At 36.8% G+C, this 23,176-nt stretch overlaps 2 protein-coding genes across 4 annotated transcripts in view; one reads left to right on the plus strand and one right to left on the minus strand.

Annotated features, from left to right (window-relative positions):
• The window catches only part of stx3a (syntaxin 3a), a 49,728-nt gene extending 42,915 nt beyond the window's left edge, over positions 1-6,813 (minus strand). The window contains exon 1 of the mRNA XM_061988355.1: positions 6,501-6,813. Coding sequence (XP_061844339.1) covers positions 6,501-6,530 — 30 coding nt within the window. The 5' untranslated portion in view covers positions 6,531-6,813. The remainder of the gene's footprint in view (positions 1-6,500) is intronic.
• Positions 6,814-12,085: 5,272 nt separating this feature from the next.
• The window catches only part of galnt7 (UDP-N-acetyl-alpha-D-galactosamine: polypeptide N-acetylgalactosaminyltransferase 7), an 83,772-nt gene continuing 72,681 nt past the window's right edge, over positions 12,086-23,176 (plus strand). For 2 of the 3 annotated variants that reach the window (XM_061988354.2, XM_061988353.2), the window contains exon 1: positions 12,086-12,317. In XM_061988354.2, the coding sequence (XP_061844338.1) occupies positions 12,195-12,317 (123 nt within the window). In that variant the 5' untranslated portion in view covers positions 12,086-12,194. The remainder of the gene's footprint in view (positions 12,318-23,176) is intronic. The other variant, XM_061988352.2, reaches the window with a different exon arrangement.

Below are 23,176 nucleotides of genomic sequence, written 5' to 3' on the forward strand. Positions count from 1 at the left end.
TATTCTACACATTTTTACAACATTAGAAACCATTAGTAAATCAGAGGCTACTCAGAAGGTGAGATAACTCCTGGAAATTACTGGCTTTTAATGGCCAAAGGTATAGATGTGTGTGTCTAAGTTAAAGGAAATGGCTGGCAGTCTTCTTTTAATGGATTTATTACAATCTTTGCACATGCTCGGTAATGTTTGCTGTGGTCTGGAACAACATGGCACACAAACAACTATCTGAAATGCAGCCAATATTACATACAGATAATGTGTCATGAGACATGCAAAACTAAACCATATACAAAGAGGATACAAGTAAAGGAAATTAAATGAGCTCAAATATACCTACAAATGAGGCATGATGATGCAATATGTACATACAGCTAGCCCAAATCGCATCTTAGCACTCCAACAAGTCAATAACATCAACAAAGCTCACCTTTGTGCATTCACACACAGCATGAAACTTTTGGTGGACAAAATGAGACAAAGAAGGAGTGGAAGATTTTACATGTAAACAAAATGTAGCGTCACAGTCCACACTATGGTAAGTTCAGGAACCGCCGAAATTAGTAGGACAAAACGATGTACACCAAATACTCATATTAAACATGTCAAACAGTGGGCTGTCTAACAATTGGGAAGGTTTGTCCTCAAACAAAAACCATAGTAAAACAAAAACAAAAAAATTTTCCCCCCATCTTTTTCCATTTTCAATCCTTTTTTAAAAATGCTCCAGTGCGCAAAAGAGAGAGCCGCATGCGCATTGCTGACCCCCGGCCTAAGCAACTGAGTAAATCCAGACATAAACACAATCTAAGTTATGTTTATGGCATTTTTATTGGCTTTCAGTTTATTACATTATCTGTTGGTGAACATCAGTTTATTATTTGCATTTTTGTTTGTTTGTCAGAGAAACATTGAAAGATGTTCTCCAAACATGACATTCCTATGCAATTCAGACCCAGCAACACTCCATACCAAAGCTGGTATACCAAATCCTTAGGATGTCACACTTGTTTTCATTGAGGCAGTTATGGCTACATTCAGAGGGCTGCTTGAAACAGAAAATATACTTTATATAAATATAAATGTATAATCGCCAATTCACAATTGCCAATGCATTTGATTATTACCTTTTTTAACGTACAAATTGATTAATAACTTGCTTTGAAATCATTAAGTCAAAGTGACGAATACATATTTACATTAAGATTTTTTACAAAGAAAAGTGCACTCGAGTATATAATAGTATAATATTTGTTGCATTATCAGATAATACTAAAGTTCAAAATATATACAGTTTCATGCAGTACATACATGTTTTTTCTTTCTTTCATAGTTCTTTTTATTGATTTCACATTCACATTGACAAAATATTCAAACCCTCTTCATCCCCTACCCCTGCTGTCACTCAAAACAAAAACAAAAAAACAAAAGTAAGAGTACAAAAGTACCCGGAGTAAAAAAATAAATAAATAGATAAAGTTCAGTACAAGGCACCTAAAACACAGTAATTGAAAACTGAAACATAATGTAGACGCAGCATGACAAGGCCATATCTAGGTACATATCTAGGGCTCTTCCTGCACTTGTGTAGAAGATTGGTCAAAAAAAGTAAAAAAAGGTCTCCACACTTTAAAAAACTTGTTTTCAGAGCCCCGTAATGTGTATCTTATTTTCTCCAGCTTCAGGTTTGCTAGTACGTCCCTTATCCAGTGGGAGACTAAGGGTGGGTCAGCCTTCTTCCACTTCAACAATATCAGGCGGCGTGCGAGGAGGGTGGTGAAGGCAACTATTTTGTGACCCCCGACAGGTAGTTCCATCCCTTCAGGAATGATTCCAAATACGGAAATGAAAGGGTTTGGATCGATTTGAATTGTTAAAACCGTAGAGAGTGCTTCGAAGATGGACTTCCAGTACCCCTTTAGCTTCGGACAAAGCCAAAACATGTGTATTAATGTTGCGTTATCTAGTTTACATCTATCACATAATGGGTTAATATGGGGAAATATTTTTGCTAATTTTGCTTTTGAGAAGTGCACCCGGTGTATCACTTTAAATTGGACCAGTGAGTGTCGTGCGCACATTGAAGATGAGTGAACCCTTTTCTCAATGTTTGCCCAGGTTACGTCATCTATTGATGTTTGGAGGTCTTGTTCCCATGCTGTTCTGATTCTTAGCATGGAAGTGCATTCTAATACTGAGAGTAAATTAAGTATATATGATATTGCCCTCTTCTTTATTGGATTTAAACACATAATTTCATCTGTGGTTGATTTAGAGGGTTTGTTAGGGAACTGCGGAAGAACTGTTTTAACATAATCCCTTATCTGGAAATATCTAAATATATGGGAACTGGGTAGATTAAATTTCTTGGACAACTCCGTAAAAGAGGAGAATATATTGTCTATAAAAAGATCATTGAAGCATTTCAAACCCCTTTGATGCCACATATTAAAAGCTGTGTCAAGTGTTGAAGGTGGAAAGCAGTGATTTGATGCTACTGGACTGAAAAGGCTCATTCCTTGCAGGTTAAAATGTTTTCGAAATTGACAGTATATTTTGAGCGAGTGACTTACTACAGGATTAATATTAATTGTCTTCACTGATAGAGGCAAAGCTGCACCCATTAGGGCTGCTAAAGAAGCAGAACCACTAGAATGTGTCTCCAGCTTCACCCATGTAGGACTTTCCTTATGTAGATGGTAATATGTCCAGTATGACATGCAATGCAAGTTGGTGGCCCAGTAATACATACAGAAATTTGGAAGGGCCATACCTCCATCATGTTTTGCTCTTTGTAAAAACTCCTTGCGCAGACGTGGCTGTTTGCCATTCCAAATATAAGATGAGATTATTGAGTCTAATTTTTTGAAAAATGTACCAGGGATAAATACAGGTAAGCATTGAAACAGATACAAATATTTTGGAAGCACAGTCATCTTAATTACATTGACTCTGCCTATAAGTGAAATGAAAAGGGGAGTCCAATTAGCCAGATCTTGCTTGGTTTGTGTAAACAACTTCCCAAAGTTTTGCCTGAAGAGGTCTTTAAAATTCTTTGTAATAGTAATTCCGAGGTAATTAAAACTGTCTGTAGTGATCTTAAAGGGCAACCCAATGTTTTCTAGTATTGAGACGTCCATATTCAAGGGCAGTAGCTCACTTTTATTTAAATTCAATTTATAACCGGAGATTTCACCAAACTGTTGTAACAGGCTAAGAATTAATGGAATTGCAGATTCTGCGTTGGACACATAAAGGAGAAGATCGTCAGCATAAAGGGACAATTTATGTTCTATGTTTCCTCTATGTATGCCCATTATAGAGTGATTAGATCTAATGGCTAAAGCTAGGGGTTCGATAGCCAGGACAAAAAGAAGGGGACTGAGGGGGCATCCCTGGCGAGTTCCACGGTGTAAATCAAAAGGACTTGAATACAAATTATTAGTCAGAATCATAGCAGAAGGGCTGGAATATAACAGTTTTATCCATGTGATGAATGTTTCCCCAAATCCGAATTTTGCCAGCGTTTCAAAGAGGTAGTCCCATTCTACTCTATCGAATGCCTTCTCTGCATCCATGGAGAGAAGACATTCTGAAGCAGCTTGACAAGGAGTGTACATTATGTTGAACAGGCGTCGGGTATTAAAAAAGGAGCGTCTATGCTTAACAAAACCTGTCTGGTCTGGGGATATTAAACTGGGTAAAATGTTTTCCAAACGGTAAGCTAATACTTTGGCCAATATTTTATAGTCTGTGTTTAACAAAGATATGGGTCTATAGGATCCGCAGTCTAAGGGGTCCTTGCTCTTTTTTGCCAGTAATGTTATGCATGCCTGATTTAGGGTGGTTGGGAGAAATCCCGCTACTAGTGATTCTGAATACATGGCTGCCAAAATAGGAGCTAACTGTGTAGAGAATTTCACATAAAATTCACACGGCAGACCATCCAAACCAGGTGATTTTTTAGTTTGCAGAGACTTAATGGCCTCCGATATTTCTTGTTGTGTTACTGGCTTATCTAGATTTAAGACCTGATCTGGTGGCAAGGATGGGATACGCAGATCCTTAAAGAAGTCCTGTATGGCATTGGGATTGGAGGGACTGTTGGATGCATACAGTTTACAATAGTAATCTTTAAAAATATTATTTATTTCCTGTTGGTCTGTAGTGACCCTACCATCCTGAGAAAGCACCCCATTGATAATTTGTTTAGCTCTTACCCCCTTCAATTGTCTGGACAGAATTTCCCCTGCCTTCTCACCATGTTCATACAGAACACTCCTATTCCTGAGCAGAAGGTTTTCAATGAAAAATGATGAAATAAGGTCATATTCTGCTTTAAGCTTCATACGCTCTTTATATAAGTCAGGAGATGGGAATTGTGCATATATTTTATCAATTTCAGCTATTTGCTTGTCCAGACTTAGTTGTTTTGCTTCAGAGTTCTTTCTCTTATTAGCCATGAAAGATATTATCTGCCCTCTTAAGTAAGCCTTAAGGGCCTCCCAAACAGTCGCAACTGAAACATCTGTGGTCATGTTTATTTCCAAAAATAGAGAGATTTGTTCTGATAAAAAAAGTACAAAATTTTCATCTGCTAATAATAGAGAGTTAAACCTCCAATTTCTTCTAATTGTCCTTGATTCAGGCAAATTCAGCTTCAATAAAAGGGGAGCATGGTCAGATATTAGTATAGTTTGATACTCACAAGAACTTATGTAGGGAGTTAATTTATTGTCAGTGAAAAAATAGTCGATTCTGCTATATGTGTGGTGCACATGCGAAAAGAAGGAGTATTCCCTACTTTTTGGATGCAAAAAACGCCATATATCGGATATGCCAAATTCCGAAAGAAAAGTTTGTATATAGGAAACTGATTTCATACATACATGTTTTTTATGTTTTTTACATGTTTATATTTCCAGGCATCCGCCGGCCACATAAATACAAAACCCAAAACCAGTGAAGTTGGCACTTTATGTAAATTGTAAATAAAAACAAAATACAATGATTTGCAAATCTTTTTCAACTTATATTCAGTTGAATAGACTGCAAAGTCAAGATACTTAATGATACAATTTTTTTTTGCAAATAATCATTCACTTAGAATTTAATGGCAGCAACACGTTGCAAAAAAAATGGCACAAGGGCATGTTTACCACTGTGTTGCAAGTGTTCCTGAGCCCATGTGGTGATATCCTTTACACACTGATGTCGTTTTTTGAAGCAGTGCCGCTTGAGGGATCGAAGGTCACGGGCATTCAATGTTGGTTTTCAGCCTTGCTGCTTACGTGCAGTAATTTCTCCAGATTCTCTGAACCTTTTGGTGATATTACGGACCGTAGATGGTGAAATCCTTAAATTCCTTGCAATAGCTGGTTGAGAAATGTTGTTCTTAAACTGTTGGACAATTTGCTCACGCATTTGTTGACAAAGTGGTGACCCTCGCCTCATCCTTGTTTGTGAATGACTGAGCATTTCATGGAAGCTGCTTTTATACCCACCTGTTCCCAATTAGCCTGTTCACCTGTGTTTGATGAGCATTCCTCAACTTTCTCAGTCTTTTTTGCCACTTGTGCCAGCTTTTTTAAAACATGTTGCGGGTATCAAATTCCAAATGAGCTAATATTTGAAAAAAATAAGAACGTTTTCCAGTTGGAACATTAAATATCTTGTCTTTGCAGTCTATTCAATTGAATATAAGTTGAAAAGGATTTGCAAATCATTGTATTCTGTTTTTATTTACGATTCACACAACGTGCCAACTTCACTGGTTTTGGGTTTTGTATGTATAAGTGTTGGGTCAGATCTGGACCCCGGGCCTTGAGTTTGACACCTGTGCCCGAGAAGCAAGCGGAAACACAATGGCTCTTTCAATAAAAAAAAAGATTACAAAACCCCTGGTCAAATCTCGAAAAACACTACAACTTATTTCAATATCACATTTCTAAAATTCATGGTGCCTCCTTTACGATCTTTAAATGTTGAGACGTAAAATACATTTGTTTAGTCGTATTCGAATGTCACTGCTGCATTGAAAGATTTGGCTTTATAATGTAATAAAACGACATGACCGAAATATGCACTTCCCACTGTTGTTGTCTTTCTAAGTGTCTCCTAAGGTGTCTTCATAATTCTAATTGTTTATGCTCCCTTAAATAGTAGTTAAAAACGTGTTTAATTAATTTAATGTCACTTTTTGTCTTTAGGTAACTTACACAAAAAACAAACAGAACAATAGATATCAAATACATTGTGATATATTCACTGCTTTTTAACATTTACGGCCCCTGAAATGAGATATTGCAGAAGCAATTTATAAAACATACATATTGATCAAGGCTAATTTGCATACAACCATGTTGTCTTGCATACAAGACACCTCAAAATGAAAATGGTAAATTACTACATCAATAGTTGTTGAATGTAAATCAGCAGAAGGCCCATGGAGGCTTCTAGCAAGCAGGTCATCCATAAAATAGAAGCAACATATTGCCTACCTCCTTGAGCTGGGCGAGTCGGTCCTTCATCTTGACAAATCTGTAGCTGCAAAGTAATTTAAAAAAACAAAACAAAGCTATTTACATGTAAAGTGGGGAAAACAAGTATTGTAATGCTGGCGCCTACAAAAAGAAACTGAGTAGCAAGGAGGCTGATGAAGATTCTTCTCTTGTCTCGACTCTATCAAGTGTTCAAATGGTCAACAAACCACACCAAAAAAAGTGTTATTAAATGAGATATCAAATGCAAAAGAACATTTGTTAGGTTGCTTCTTTCTAATGACACAATTGTGGCCAATCTAACCTGAGGTCTCCTAAGCCTCTATCCTTTAAGAACAGATTAGTGCAGTAGTTAGGATGATAAACCTCTCTCTCCCCCACCCTGTTCAAATCCAGCCTATAGGCTTTGCAATCTCAATAATTGTTCTGCTTACAAACTATTGGGGAATTGGAATGATCCTACTTCATACATTCTACAGTCAATTACTGTATTTTATACAATACTACAGTCAAGTATGCAGAAAACTAGTAGAAGATAGTACTACTATCTTACAAAGGCTAAAGCAAGGGTGTCAAACTCATTTTAGATGGGGGGGGGGGCACATGGAGAAAAATCTACTCCCAAGTGGGCCGGACTGGTAAAATCACGGCACGATAACTTAAAAATAAAGACAAATTCCAATTGTTTTCTTTATTTAAAAGTAGAACAAGCACATTCTGAAAATGTACAAATCATAATGTTTTTGTTTTTTTACACTTACATGTTGCGGCTAATATTATTCTATCATTATTTGTCGTTATTTATACTTTCTGAATAAATTATGTGATAATGTTCATCAGTCAACTCATTGGTGTTAATTTGCAATCTATTAAGATACAAAAATAGTATCAAAATCTAATTACAGGATGTTATTTATGTAGTTTGCTCATTTTCCTCGATTGATGTACTAACATCATGTGGTGGTTTATTTGTTTTACATATGCAGCATAATCTACAAAGATACAAATAATTGCTATCGCGACATCTAGTGGACACATTTAGAACAGCAGCTTCTTTCATTCAAAAATTTCGGCTCATTTTTATACTTAGCAGGCCGTACGTTTGCCACCCCTGTTCTAAAGGAACAATACTATAGAAATATTTTAGGCTAGTCAGTGTGCAGGTTGTATAGTAGTATGGACGTACTATCCACTGAAGTTTTAGCCGCCTTTCCTATACATTGATTTAGTTTTGGCAAGCCGCCACTAAATTATTAGGTGCTCTTTAGTGCCGCCCTGGTGGCTCCTTGGACCATTTTTAAAAAATGAAAATGGAAAAAGATGGGTTAAAAATAGGGATGTCCGATAATATCGGCCTGCCGATATTATCGGCCGATAAATGCGTTAAAATGTAATATCGGAAATTATCGGTATGTTTTTTTTTGTTATCGGTATAGTTTTTTGTTTTTTTTATTAAATCAGCATAAAAAACACAAGATACACTTACAATTAGTGCACCAACCCAAAAAACCTCCTTCCCCCATTCACACTCATTCACACAAAAGGGTTGTTTCTTTCTGTTATTAATATTCTGGTTCCTACATTATATATCAATATATATCAATACAGTCTGCAAGGGATACAGTCCGTAAGCACACATGATTGTGCGTGCTGCTGGTCCACTAATAGTACTAACCTTTAACAGTTAATTTTACTCATTTTCATTAATTACTAGTTTATATGTAACTGTTTTTATATTGTTTTACTTTCTTTTTTATTCAAGAAAATGTTTTTAATTTATTTATCTTATTTTATTAATAAGTACCTTATCTTCACCATACCTGGTTGTCCAAATTAGGCATAATAATGTGTTAATTCCACGACTGCATATATCTGTTGATATCGATATCGGTTGATATCGGTATCGGTAATTAAAGAGTTGGACAATATCGGAATATCGAATATCGACAAAAAGCCATTATCGGACATCCCTAGTTAAAAATACATTTTTTGTTTTAGTATGTTTTTTGTTTGAAGACAAACATGACACAAACCTTCCCAATTGTTAGAAAACCCACTGTTTGATATGTTTGTGTGTATGCTTCACTGATGAGAGCGTTTGGTGAACATCCTTTTGTCCTACTAATTTTGGCGGTTCTTGAACTCACCACAGTTTGTTTAGATGTAAAATCTTCCACTCCTTCTTTGTCTCATTTTGTCCACCAAACTTTTTATGCTGTGCGTGAATACACAAAGGTGCGCTTTGTTGATGTTTTTGACTCGTTGGAGTGCTAATCAGGCATATTTGGTCAGTGCATGACTGCATGCTATTTAGGCATATATATATATATATATATATATATATATATATATATATATATATATATATATATATATATATATATATATATATATATTAAATGTTAGAATAGAATAGAGTAGAATAGAATATACTGTATCTTTATTGTCATTGTACATTGTATGAAATTGCAAGCAAACTAATTTAGTGCAAATTCATAATAACATACAAAAAACATAAGAACATGGTACTCAGATAAATAGATAAAAATACATAAAATACATAAAAACACCAAGCACACAGCTCACATGCACAGTCATTCTTTTTTATGCCTTGTGTTCAGCGACACTATTGCTCCCGGGTTATATTATATATTAAAGGTTAAATGTGGACACAGGGAGGATGAGTAAAAAAAATCGATCTCAGACTGGGCTCTTATTGGGGGGCCCTTGCAGTTTGGGGTGAGGAAAAAAACTTGATAGCAAAGCACATATACGTGATGTACAGATCATTGTACATGTATTATATCGCTATAATAAATTGAAATATAATGTACACATCATTGTAAATATAATACTGTATATCACTATAATGATCCACATAAATTATAATATCATACATTTGGCTTAATGTGAATCAAAACACACCTGCAAGTAATGCCATTCATGCAATAGATAGATTTGCAAACATCACACACAGGTTCTGGTCCTTTCCCTGTCTGAAAGCCTACTGGATTAATATTTTTAAACATCTTGCAAATGCACTACATTTTAAATTGACGCCTTCTGCAGAATTGGCCATTTTTGGAATTCCACCAAACTATCAAAAAAGTAAGCAGACCTTTAGGGATAGTATTGCCTTTGCATCATTAATAGCTCGTAGAAGAATTTTATTGGAGTGGAAATCACAGTTTGCCCCCAAGGCCCCCTTATGGCTTAAGGACCTCATGTTTTCTTAGATTTAGAGAAAATGAAATATAATCTGAGGGGTACAACATAATAATTTGACTTGACCTGGGGCTGTATGATTAGTTACATAGCTAAATTAAAGACACCATAGGATAAATGTGACACTCACTGTTGACAATGAACCTTTCCACTTACCCCAACTCTTCTTGTTGTTGTTTTTATTCAGTGACACTTCTGTATGTTTGTGACTTCTTTTTTTTTTTTTACTTCTTTTTTCTTTTAGTCAGTTCGTGTGATTCTCTATCTGCTTGTGGTGAAGAGAAAGCCAGTACATTGCTACCCACTGTGACTGAAATGTAGGACGAGGGAGAGAGGGGTCGGGGTGTTATTCTTATTTTATTTGTTTGTTTTTAAAAAAATAAATGTTTTTGTTTGTATTTTTGTATTTTTTTAAATGTTTTATTTATTTATTTATTTATTTTTTTTGGGGGGGGAACACAAAAAAAAATAAAAGTGTCTGTTTTCTCAGTACCTGTATTATGGTTTTCCTATCAAATGCATCCATCCATCCATTTTCTACCGCTTGTCCCTTATGATGTCGCGGGGGTGCTGGAGCCTATCCCAGCTGCATATGGGCGGAAGGCGGGGTACAAAAATAAATAAATAAATATTATTAAAACATTTTTTTTACAAGCATTGTCTACTCTACGCTAAAAAAAAGACATAATTCCACCTTAACTTAAAGAAAAAACTTGAGAAAATACTATCAAACTTTTTTTTTGATTGAGATAAAATGAGAGTTTTGGTTCATGTATTTTTTTCAGATCCATTATTTTTTTAAAGGAAGCTTTGTTTTATCATTTTCAAATCGATTATTTCTGTTTGCAAATCTATTTTTGTTTTCAAATCCATTTTTTTTGTTGGATTGCATTAAAAGACACACCTTACTCTCCATTTATAACTGTCAAATAAAATAGTGTTGAGATTTTTTTCGGGCAACAAGGTTTTTTTTTTTGTGGGTTTTTTTTATTGAACAACAAACATACATCTATATTTCAAACATACATCTATATTTCACACAAAAGGGTATTAAATGTTAATAAATAGAAATCAGTTTACTGCCTTTTTTTACATCATGGCCAGGGGACTACAGATGGAAACTAGTCTTCTGGCTAATTCTGGCTTTTTTAGCCATGTGTAGTCATGTTTTTTTATGAAATTGCATGGTCCCCTTTGAAAAAAACTAATCTAATCTAACCTAATAATAAAAAATATGAAAAAAATACAAATAAAAGAGAGACAAAAAAGGGCTACCTAAATCACTTTAAATGTTTTTAACCGAGATATCACTTTAAGGGCTTTTGTACTCTTAATCATTCTCCAAGATTTGATTGATAATTGTAAACCATTAAGCCAATTAATCTTTAAAACACTTATTCAGTATTTTTTAACTTTAGAAAGTTACATGGTTGAAAACGATAATGATGCCAAAAAACATTAAAAAAAAAGATGGGAAGTCCTCAAAGGCTTATGTTGAAAGTGTAATTATGTTTATAGATTATATGCTATCTGTTGTTGTGTTCCTTAATTTGAGTGACCTGGACATAATCTGGACTGTACGTAAATGTTGTTGTTTTTTTGAAAATGTAGTTTTATTTATATATTATATGCAATCTGTTGTGTTCCCTAATTTTTTTTTCAGTGTACATGAATGAAGGTGTGTGTTGCTGACTGGACTGGACCTGGTTTTAAAAAACCCTTTAAACAAATCTAATTTCATTTACAACCTGGTCTGGTGAAGATAAGGTCCTTTTTTTTTTTAAATAAATTAAAAAAATAAAAAAATAAGATAAATAAATAAACATTTTCTTGGATAAAAAACAAATTAAAACAATATAAAAATAATTACATAAAAAATAGTAATTAATGAAAATGTTAGTGGACCAGCAGCACATACAATTATGTGTGCTTCAGGGACTGTGTCCCTTGCAGACTTGTTGTCCATGTTGTGGGAACCAGAATATTGGTAGCAGAAAGAAACAACCCCTTTTGTGTGAGTGGGTGTAGATGAGTGTGAATGGGGGAGGTTTTTTGTTTTTTTTGGTTGATGCACTAGTTGAAAGTGTATCTTGTGTTTTTTCTATGTTGATTTAATAATAAAAAAATAAAATAAAATAAAAAGCCAATTAGAAATGTAGGTCTTACTTTCATAAATGGACATTTATGTATATTTTTTTTGCCTGGAGGGAAACAAGGTTATTTTAAAGAATTTATAGTCATACTGAGGTTAACTTTCGTCACTCCATTCCAGAAGGTGGCGGTAATGCACCTAAACGCTGTTACCAACTGCCATTCAACAACACAAGCAGAGGAAGAAGAAAAAGAAGTGACGTTGCAACGCACATGCGCAGATGAGATGGTGTTTTCCGGTAGTGACAATGGTCATCAAACAAACGTGAAAGGCTTGTTCGCTGCCTGCATGTGTCGGCACTAGGAAGACTTTGTAAAATGAGACTTAAATTGGGATTTATCTTGCGGAGTTTGCTTGTCATTGGGACCTGTTTTGTCGTGGTGCTCTTGTGGTCTTCTCTGAATACCAATCTAAACAACGAGGACCGCCTTAAAACACAGGTGAGTTTTACAATGAACATTACGTCATTTTACAACCCCTAAACTTTACGAATGTTGCACAACGTGTCACTTGAGGATCATTCAATTTGGCATTGTTGTGCTTTTATTTCGGCATTGGTCTAATACTAATACTGGTTAAAACTGTTTGATAATTAAATATAAATTGTTTATTTGGCACAGGTAATATTTACTTTTCTTCGATTTGATGTCAGAATATATTCAACAATTTAAGGTTCGGTCAGGAACCATATCCGCATATGACGTCATACCAGCCCAACGTTATCAGCGCGCATAGCCGACAGTCAGGTTCTGCGACCAAGTAAAATGTTCATTTTAAACCATAAATACTAGTTAAAATGAATAAAATGTTGACACGTGATGTTGTCGGATTGAATGCATATGTTTGTATATTGTTATGATTACTTTAGTCATTACATTGAATTGTTAAAATAATAAGTACAACTTCTTCAAAAGTTACAGTGTACAAACCCCGTTTCTATATGAGTTGGGAAATTGTGCTAGATGTCAATATAAACGGAATACAATGATTTAAAAATCATTTTCAACCCATATTCAATTGAATGCACTACAAAGACAAGATATTTGATGTTCAAACTCATAAACTTATTAATTAACTTAGAATTTCATGGCTGCAACACGTGCCAAAGTAGTTGGGAAAGGGCATGTTCACCACTGTGTTACATGGCCTTTCCTTTTAACAACACTCAGTAAACGTTTGGGAACTGAGGAGGCACATTTTTGAAGCTTCTCAGGTGGAATTCTTTCCCATTCTTGCTTGATGTACAGCTTAAGTTGTTCAACAGTCCGGGGTCTCTGTTGGGGTATTTTATGCTTCATAATGCGCCACACATTTTCAATGGGAGACAGGTCTGGACTAGAGGCAGGCCAGTCTAGTACCCGCACTCTTTTACTAAGAAGCCACGTTGATGTAACACGTGGCTTGGCATTGTCTTGCTGAAATAAGCAGGGGCGTCCATGGTAACGTTGCTGGGATGGCAACATATGTTGCTCCAAAACCTGTATGTACCTTTCAGCATTAATGGCGCTTTCACAGATGTGTAAGTTACCCATGTCTTGGGCACTAATACACCCCCATACCATCACAGATGCTGGCTTTTCAACTTTGCGCCTATAACAATCCGGATGGTTCTTTTCCTCTTTGGTCCGGAGGACACGACGTCCACAGTTTCCAAAAACAATTTGAAATGTGGACTCGTCAGACCACAGAACACTTTTCCACTTTGTATCAGTCTATCTTAGATGAGCTCAGGCCCAGCAAAGCCGACGGCATGTCTGGGTGTTGTTGATAAACGGTTTTCGCCTTGCATAGGAGAGTTTTAACTTGCACTTACAGATGTAGCGGCCAACTGTAGTTACCGACAGTGGGTTTCTGAAGTGTTCCTGAGCCCATGTGGTGATATCCTTTACACACTGATGTCGCTTGTTGATGCAGTACAGCCTGAGGGATCGAAGGTCACGGGCTTAGCTGCTTACGTGCAGTGATTTCTCCAGATTCTCTGAACCCTTTGATGATATTACGGACCGTACATGGTGAAATCCCTAAATTCCTTGCAATAGCTGGTTGAGAAAGGTTTTTCTTAAACTGTTCAACAATTTGCTCACGCATTTGTTGACAAAGTGGTGACCCTCGCCCCATCCTTGTTTGTGAATGACTGAGCATTTCATGGAATCTACTTTTATACCCAATCATGGCACCCACCTGTTCTCAATTTGTCTGTTCACCTGTGGGATGTTCCAAATAAGTGTTTAATGAGCATTCCTCAACTTTATCAGTATTTATTGCCACCTTTTCCAACTTTTTGTTACGTGTTGCTGACATCAAATTCCAAAGTTAATGATTATTTGCAAAAACAATTTTTTTTATCAGTTTGATCATCAAATATGTTGTCTTTGTAGCATATTCAACTGAATATGGGTTGAAAATGATTTGCAAATCATTGTATTCAGTTTATATTTACATCTAACACAATTTCTCAACTCATATGGAAACAGGGTTTGTACATGCACGAACAACACTTAACACTTTAAGTCAGGGGTGTCAAACTTGTTTTAGATCCGGGGGCCACATGGAGAAAAATCTACTGCCAAATGGGCCGGACTGGTAAAATCACGGCACAATAACTTAAAAATAAAGACAACTTCAGATTGTTTTCTTTGTTTAAAAATAGAACAAGCACATTCTGAAAATGTACAAATCATAATGTTGTTGGGTTTTTTTACACTTACATGTTGTGGCTAATAGTATTCTATCTTTATTTGTCGTTATTTATACTTTCTGAATACATTATGTGATAATGGTAAATGGGTTATACTTGTATGGCGCTTTTCTCCCCTCAAGGTACTCAAAGCGCTTTGACACTATTTCCACATTCACCCATTCACACACACATTCACACACTGATGGCAGGAGCTGCCATGCAAGGCGCTAACCACGACCCATCAGGAGCAAGGGTAAAGTGTCTTGCTCAAGGACACAACGGACGTGACTAGGTTGGTAGAAGGTGGGGATTGAACCAGGAACCCTCAGGTTGCTGGCACAGCCACTCTCACAACTGCGCCACGTTCATTATTGGTGTTAATTTTCAATCTATCAAGATAAAAAAAATGATATCAAAATCAGATTACAGGATGTTATTTATGTAGTTTGATAATTTTCCTAAACTGGTGCACAACATCATGTGGTTTATTTGATTTTTTTTACATATGTAGCATAATCTTCAAAGATACAAAGAATTGCTATTGCAACATCTAGTGGACACATACAGAACAGCAGTTTCTTTCATTCAATAATATTAGCTAATTTTTATACTTAGCAAACTCATCCCACGGGCTGGAAAAAACCTGTTCGCGGATCAGGCCCGCGAACAGGTTTTTTCATCATAGGTTCACTTCCACTATTAGAGACAGAATGGGGAAAAAGAATCCGGGAAATCACATTGTAGGTTTTTTAATTAATTAATTGGTCAATTCCTCTGTAATTTATGTATTTGGTTACCAACAAACAAGCAAGATTTCTGGCTTTCACAGACCTGTAACTTCTTCTTTAAGAGGCTCCTCTGTCCTCCACTTGTTACCTGTATTAATGGCACCTGTTTGAACTTGTTATCTGTATAAAAGACACCTGTCCACAACCTCAAACAGTCACACTCCAAACTTCACTATGGCAAAGACCAAAGAGCTATCAAAGAACACCAAAAACAAAATTGTAGACCTGCACCAGACTGGGAAGACTGAATCTGCAATAGGTAAGCAGCTTGGTGTGAAGAAATCAACTGTGGGAGCAATTATTAGAAAATGGAAGACATACAAGACCACTGATAATCTCCTTTGATCTGGGGCTCCACGCAAGATCTCACCCCATGGGGTCAAAATTATCACAAGAACGGTGAGCAAAAATCCCAGAATCACACAGGGGGACCTAGTGAATGACCTGCAGAGAGCTGGCACCAACGTATCAAAGGCTATACCAGGGGTCGGCAACCCAAAATGTTAAAAAAGCCATATTGGACCAAATATACAAAAAAAATCTGTCTGGAGCCGCAAATAATTAAAAGCCTTATATAAGTGTTATAATGACGGCAACATTTAAATTTTCCTGAGGGAACTCTCCTGAAGGAAACAATAAAGTACTATCTATCCATCTAACACATGATGTAAGTGTCTATATTAGCTATAATAGCCTACTATCAAATGCTGACACAAATCTTCGTTGACAGAAATGTTGTATTTATTCTACACATTTTTGCAACATTGGAAATCATTAGTAAAATAGGGGCTTCTCACAGGATGCAATAACTTCTTGAAATTACCGGCTCAGAATGGCCAAAGGTATAGATACTGTATGGGTATTCAAGTTTAAGGAAACGCTGTCTTCTTCTAATGGATTTATTACAATCTTTGCAAGCGTTGCAAGGTAACGTTTGCTGTGGTCTGGAACAACATGTCACACAAACAACACAGAAATGCAGCCAATATTACATATGAGACATGCAAATATAAATTAAATACACAGAGGACATAAGTAAAGGAAATTAAATGAGCTCAAATATACCGACAAATGAGACATAATGACGCAATATGTACATACAGCTAGCCTAAGTAGCATGTTAGCATTGATTAGCTTGCAGTCATGGATTGACCAAATATGCCTAATTAGCACTCCAGCAAATCAATAAATTCAACAAAGCTCACCTTCGTGCATTCACGCACAGCATAAAACGTTTGGTTGACAAAATGAGACAAAGAAGGAGTGACATAAAACACGTCTTTCTGTGGCAGCATCGGAGAAAGTTGTACATGTAAACAAACTACGATGAGTTCAAGGATCGCTGAAATTAGTAGGACAAAACATGTTTGCCAAATACTCTCATCAGTGAAGCATGTTTAATATAAACAGTGGGATTTCTAACAATTAGGAAGGTTTGTGTCACGTTTGTCCTCCTACAGAAAATATATTAAAACAAAAAATAAATGTCCAGTCTAGGGCTGCAACAGCTAATCGATTAAATCGATTATAACAATAGTTGGCGATTAATTTAGTCATTGATTCGTTGGATCTATGCTATGTGCATGCGCAGAGGCTACTTTATTTTTTTATTTTTTTTATTATTTTTTTATAAACCTTTATTTATAATCTGCAACATTTACAAACAGCTGAGAAACAATAATCAAAATAAGTATGGTGCCAGCATGCTGTTTTTTTTTCAATAAAATACTAGAAAGGATAGAAATGTAGTTTGTCTCTTTTATAGGATTATTAATCGATTAATCAAAGTAATAATCGACAGATTAATCGATTATCAAATTAGTTGTTAGTTGCAGCCCTATTCCAGACCCATCTGAAGTTTGCTAGAGAGCTTTTGGATGATCCAGAATAGAATTGGAAGAATGTCATATGGTCCGATAAAACCAAAGTAGAACTTTTTGGTAAAAACTCAACTTGTCGTGTTTGGAGGAGAAGGAATGCTGAGTTGCATCCAAAGCACACCATACCTACTGTGAAGCATGGGGGTGGAAACATCACGTTTTGGGGCTTTTTTTCTGCAAAGGGACCTGGACGACTGATCTGTGTTAAGGAAAGAATGAATCGTGAGATTTTGAGTGAAAACCTCCTTCCATCAGCAAGGGCATTGAAGATGAAACGTGGCTGGGTCATTCAGCATGACAATGATCCCAAACATACCACCCGGGCAACGAAGGAGTGGCTTCGTAAGAAGCATTTCAAGTTCCTCGAGTGGCCTAGCCAGTCTCCAGCTCTCAACCCCATAGAAAATCTTTGGAGGGAGTTGAAAGTCCAAAAGTCCCAAAACATCACTGCTCCAGAGGAGATATGCATGGAGGAATGGGCCAAAATACCAACAACAGTGTGTAAAAAAACATTTGACCTCTATCATTGCCAACAAAGGGTACATAATAAAGTCTTGAAATGAACTTTTGTTATTGACCAAATACTTATTTTCCACCTTAACGTGTAAATATATTCTTTAAAAATCAGACAATGAGATTTTCTATTACCACTGTTTAGTACACACACACACACACACACACACACACACACACACACACACACACACACACACACACACACACACACACACACACACACACACACACGTGCACATACACGAAAGCAGTGCAAGAGGAGTATCTAACAATTGGTCGTCATGGTTAATGTTTAGTAGCTAAACTTTGCTAAATTGATATTATTAACTGACCACAGGCACACACAAAGCTAATGGGTGTGCATGTGTTAATGTGTGTAAAGTTTACGTATTCTTTTTGAAAATTGCTGTCTTTGTAACACACAATCACAAAATATGTTTGGCAATGTCAACAACTTACAAGTATGTTCTGGCCAAAGACTATTATGTCTTTGGCCAGAACTGGCCCGCAAATGATGATATTTGATTAGTATTAGAACCTCCGGGATGATATTTGATTAGTATTAGAACCGGCCCGCAGGCCACAGCCGCCTGCTGCTGTTTTGCACACACCAATACTCCATCAGTGTTGGTGCTAGAAATTTTCAAAATGGGGTCCCAGCGACCCCATCAAGTCATAAAAATGGGGTGCCACAGTACATTTTTGGGGTCCCACTTTTTTGTAACCGTTGTGAAAACAAATGATAAATATATGCATTATCCTGTTAATGCATAATGCATAATGAGGGGTGCTGGAGCCTATATTGTGTTTTGCAAAAAGGTTGTCATAAACGTTACTTAATTCATTAAAAAAAATAACACAAAAGAAAACACATTTATGTATGTAAAGTATTCAGTTATAAACATTCATTCACTTTCTTCTTTCCTTCAAGGATCTAAACTTTACTGCTGCCGGTAATTTTTTTTATAGTTTTATTGTAATGTTTTCAGAATGTGTTTGTTCTATTTTTGGCCAAAGTAAGACAGAAAACAATCTGAAGTTGTCTTTATATTTTAGTTTTAATGCTATGATTTTAATAGTCCGGCCCGCGTGTGCACAGATTTTCCTCCATGCGGCCCCTGACCTAAAATTAGTTTGACACCCCTGCAATAGATGTAAATGTCAAAAACAGCCAAAAGAGGGTGGTAGATGAGAATACATCTATAGGTAAAATATAGTGTAGAAATGCACCCAATTGCAGGAAATGTAGTCTTGATTTTCAAAATGTTCTTCAAACAAACAATACAAATTAAATTAACTCTCAATCTCTGTTTGCAAAAAATTCACTTCAATAAATATTGAACATTTTGAGGTGCAGTTTTTCCCCAGTTGTTTTTTTGTTGCTATTCAGCATCAGAGGTTGGAATCTATCGGCAACTCAGAATTCGATTATGATTCGGGGGCTATGATTAGTTTATAAATTAATTATTTATTAATCTTTAATTATTATGTATTATTATATTGTTAATATGCAGTGTTGGGTTAGTTACTGAAAACCAGTAACTAGTTACAGTTACTAGTTACTTTATTTCAAAAGTAACTCAGTTACTAACTCAGTTACTTAAACCAAAAAGTAATGCGTTACTGTGAAAAGTAACTATTTAGTTACTTATATATATATATTTTTTAATTTTTTTAAGGCCCCATTTAATGCCCTTTTAGCCTTCATTTTAGTACTGTTATTGCACTGGAGAATAATACAATCTGTTGTTCAACTTGACATGCATTTGCATCATTGAACTCTGCTAAGCAATGTGCTCTACATACAACACACAAAGACAAAGATATGTTTTAAAGGGCCAATTTGTTTCAGACCAGAACAAATTGACAAAACTATTTTAAATAGCTGCAACTTAACATACATAAGTAACAAACAGCATAATAACAACATAGCTGTAAAACAAGAAAGGCACACACTACATACATAAAGCCTAACCAGGCGTTTTCTCAAGGAATTCTGAAATAAAATCATGTCTGAAGCCCAGAACACTCTACACATTTCCCCACTTAGTTTAGAGAAAAGGAAATATTAGCCTGGCCCACTAGTATCCCTCTTTAGGTTTGTGAACTTTATAGTCTAAACATTTAGAGTGATGTGATAATCAAACACTCTAAAAGTTTAAAATGAAAGAGTATATAAGAGAATTGACAGAGTGTGTGTACCTTCACGTGTGCAGTGCCTCGTTAAAATCCAGCCGCTGTTGGAGGTGGAGGTGAGTGTGTCTCTTTACTAGCTTCGTCGAAGCATGTTGTTTTTGTCGCTGTTTCAGCATATTTGAAACTTACATTCAGCTAAAATGTTCTTTTCTTTGTGGTCGATAAAAGAAACGTACTGAAAATATCTCCATTTTAAGAAACTCGGCTTCGGGGTTCGCCATGACGTCTTGATAGTAGACACAGACACGCCCCCTCCCCCACACACACACTCACACACACACACGTACACACAGACAGCGCGCGGCGCGCCTCTTTTTCGTCGCCTCTTCAGCAGCGACACTCAGATCTTCTCAGTTTCTAGCCGATACTACATAAAAAATAACGCAAAATAACGCAGTAACGCATCATGTAGTAACGGTAACGGAGTTACTGAATATAAAAAATAACGCGTTAGATTACTAGTTACCGCCGATAGTAACGGCGTTACAGTAACGCGTTACTTTGTAACGCGTTAGTCCCAACACTGTTAATATGTTATATATTATATTATAAATCTGTTATATATAATTATGAATAAGGGGTGATGGACGGCTGGGCAGCGCCTGAAGTGCTGCAGCATGCCACCGTAGCCCCCACTCCCTCCCCTCTGTTGCTAGTCTCGAGTTGTACGTTGTAATATGTATATGTGCTTTGCTATGGAGTTTTTTTCCCACTCCAGACTTGGCCACCTTAGGAGCCCAGTCTAGATTGCATTTTTTTACTCATCCTCCCCAAGCGTTTACCGTATTTTTCGGAGTATAAGTCGCACCGGAGTATAAGTCGCACCGGCCGAAAATGCATAATAAAGAAGGAAAAAAACATATAAGTCGCACTGGAGTATTAGTCGCATTTTTTGGGGAAATGTATTTGATAAAACCCAACACCAAGAATAGACATTTGAAAGGCAATTTAAAATAAATAAAGAATAGTGAACAATAGGCTGAATAAGTGTACGTTATATGAGGCATAAATAACCAACTGAGAACGTGCCTGGTATGTTAACGTAACAATTTATGGTAAGAGTCATTCAAATAACTATAACATATAGAACATGCTATACGTTTATCAAACAATCTGTAGGCTCCAGCACCCCCCCCCCCCCCCCCCCCCCCCCCCCCCGCGGCCCCGAAAGGGACAAGCGGTAGAAAATGGATGGATGGATGGATATATGTAAAGGCTTCTCTCCTTTGGTTACTGATGTATGCACTATTGCATCATTTCCGGTTTATGAATGTGAGCTATGACATGACAATAGGGCAGTGGTTCTTAACCTGGGTTCGATCGAACCCTAGGGGTTCGGTGAGTCAGCCTCAGGGGTTCGGCAGAGCCTCCGGCGCGGAGGTCAAGACACGCCCGACTCATCATGTAAATAAAAACTTCTCCCTGTCGGCGTATTATGGATACACCCAAACAATGTTCCCTCTAATTTTCCATATGTGTGAGCAAACGCAAAAACTCCTTGAGCATTCAGTGGAGCACATGTGAGCGACGTCAGACCTGGAGCACACCTGTCCCAAACCTGACTAAATAACAAGTTCAATGTTTTATTATTGTAGTCAAATGACAGCAGTCATTTCCATGAGATTATTTTCTAATAGAAGTGTTTTGGCCCACTTACAATGACTATAACATATTGTTTTTCATGAGCTGTGTACTAGTACTAGTATTATGTGTCTGGGTGGGGGGTTCTGCTTTGGAAATAATGTGTACCCCTTTCAGATATCGCATTTAGTTTCCACTAAAACATTCACATGTTGCACAATGAGATGTAAACATGGGATCATGTGTACATTCCTGTAACTTTCTGTTTGTAAAATATACCTTTATTAGTATTTATTTAATATAATAACATCATTTTATGATTGCGGTTTGGGTTCGGTGAATGCACATATGAAACTGGTGGGGTTCGGTACCTCCAACAAGGTTAAGAACCACTGCAATAGAGCTATGGTAAATTAGCTAGGTTTTGTCATATAAAATAGGTTTATATAATGTAACGTCACAATTACCGTAACCTGGGGAGCATATGTCCAGGAAAATCATGTTCAATTCTTAAAAGTAGATGTTGGACATGTTCACATGACATCATAATAAATGGTAATGTCATCATTTAATAGGTTGTAGTGTAAAACCCATCCATCCATCCATCCATTTTCTACCGCTTGTCCCTTTCTGGGTCGCGGGGGGATGGAGCCTATCCCAGCTGCATTCGGGCAGAAGGCGGGGTACACCCTCGACAAGTCACCACCTCATCGCAGGGCCAACACAGATAGATAGACAGACAACACTCACACACTAGGGCCAATTTAGTGTTGCCAATCAACCTATCCCCGGGGGCATGTCTTTGTAGGTGGGAGGAAGCTAGAGCCCACACTGTCACGGTGAGAAATAGATATTAAATGATAAAATACACTAATATCAGCTCATTTTATCAAAAGACTAATCTTTTTCAGAAGGCACACACAACAGGTTGCCTCAAATTGGCTGTGACCAGGAGAGAGCAGACGTTTAAAGTGCCAGAAGGGTGGAACGTCACACTCATTGAGAAAGAAAAATAAACGTATTCCATATGTGCGCAGAGGGCAGCACGGTGGTATTGCCTCACAATATGAAGGTCCTGAGTTCAATCCCGGGCTCGGGATCTTTCTGTGTGGAGTTTGCATGTTCTCCCCGTGACTGTGTGGGTTCCCTCCGGGTACTCCGGCTTCCTCCCACCTCCAAAGACATGCACCTGGGATAGGTTGATTGGAAACACTAAATTGGCCCTAGTGCAGTGGTTCTTAACTTGGGTTCGATCGAACCCTAGGGGTTCGGTGAGTCGGGCTCAGGGGTTCGGCGGAGGTCAAGACACACCCGACTCATCGTGTAAATAAAAACTTCTCCCTATCGACGTATTACGGATATGGCAACAGCAGAAGTCAGACTGATTTGCAGGTGTGTATATTTTGTTGTGAGTTGGTTTTGTTTGAACAAGGTGATGTTCATGCACGGTTCATTTTGTGCACCAGTAAAAAAACATGGTAAGACTTTAGTATGGGGAACATATTCACCATTAATTAGTTGCTTATTAACATTCGAATTAGTAACATATTGGCTCTTAACTAGTCATTATTAAGTACTTATTAATGCCTTATTCGGCATGGCCTTATTATAACCCTAACCCTCTAACCCTAACCCTAACCCTAACCCTAACCAAATAA

The sequence above is a fragment of the Nerophis lumbriciformis genome, linkage group LG27 (genome assembly GCF_033978685.3).
Source record: "Nerophis lumbriciformis linkage group LG27, RoL_Nlum_v2.1, whole genome shotgun sequence".
NCBI classification, from domain to species: Eukaryota; Metazoa; Chordata; class Actinopteri; order Syngnathiformes; family Syngnathidae; genus Nerophis; species Nerophis lumbriciformis.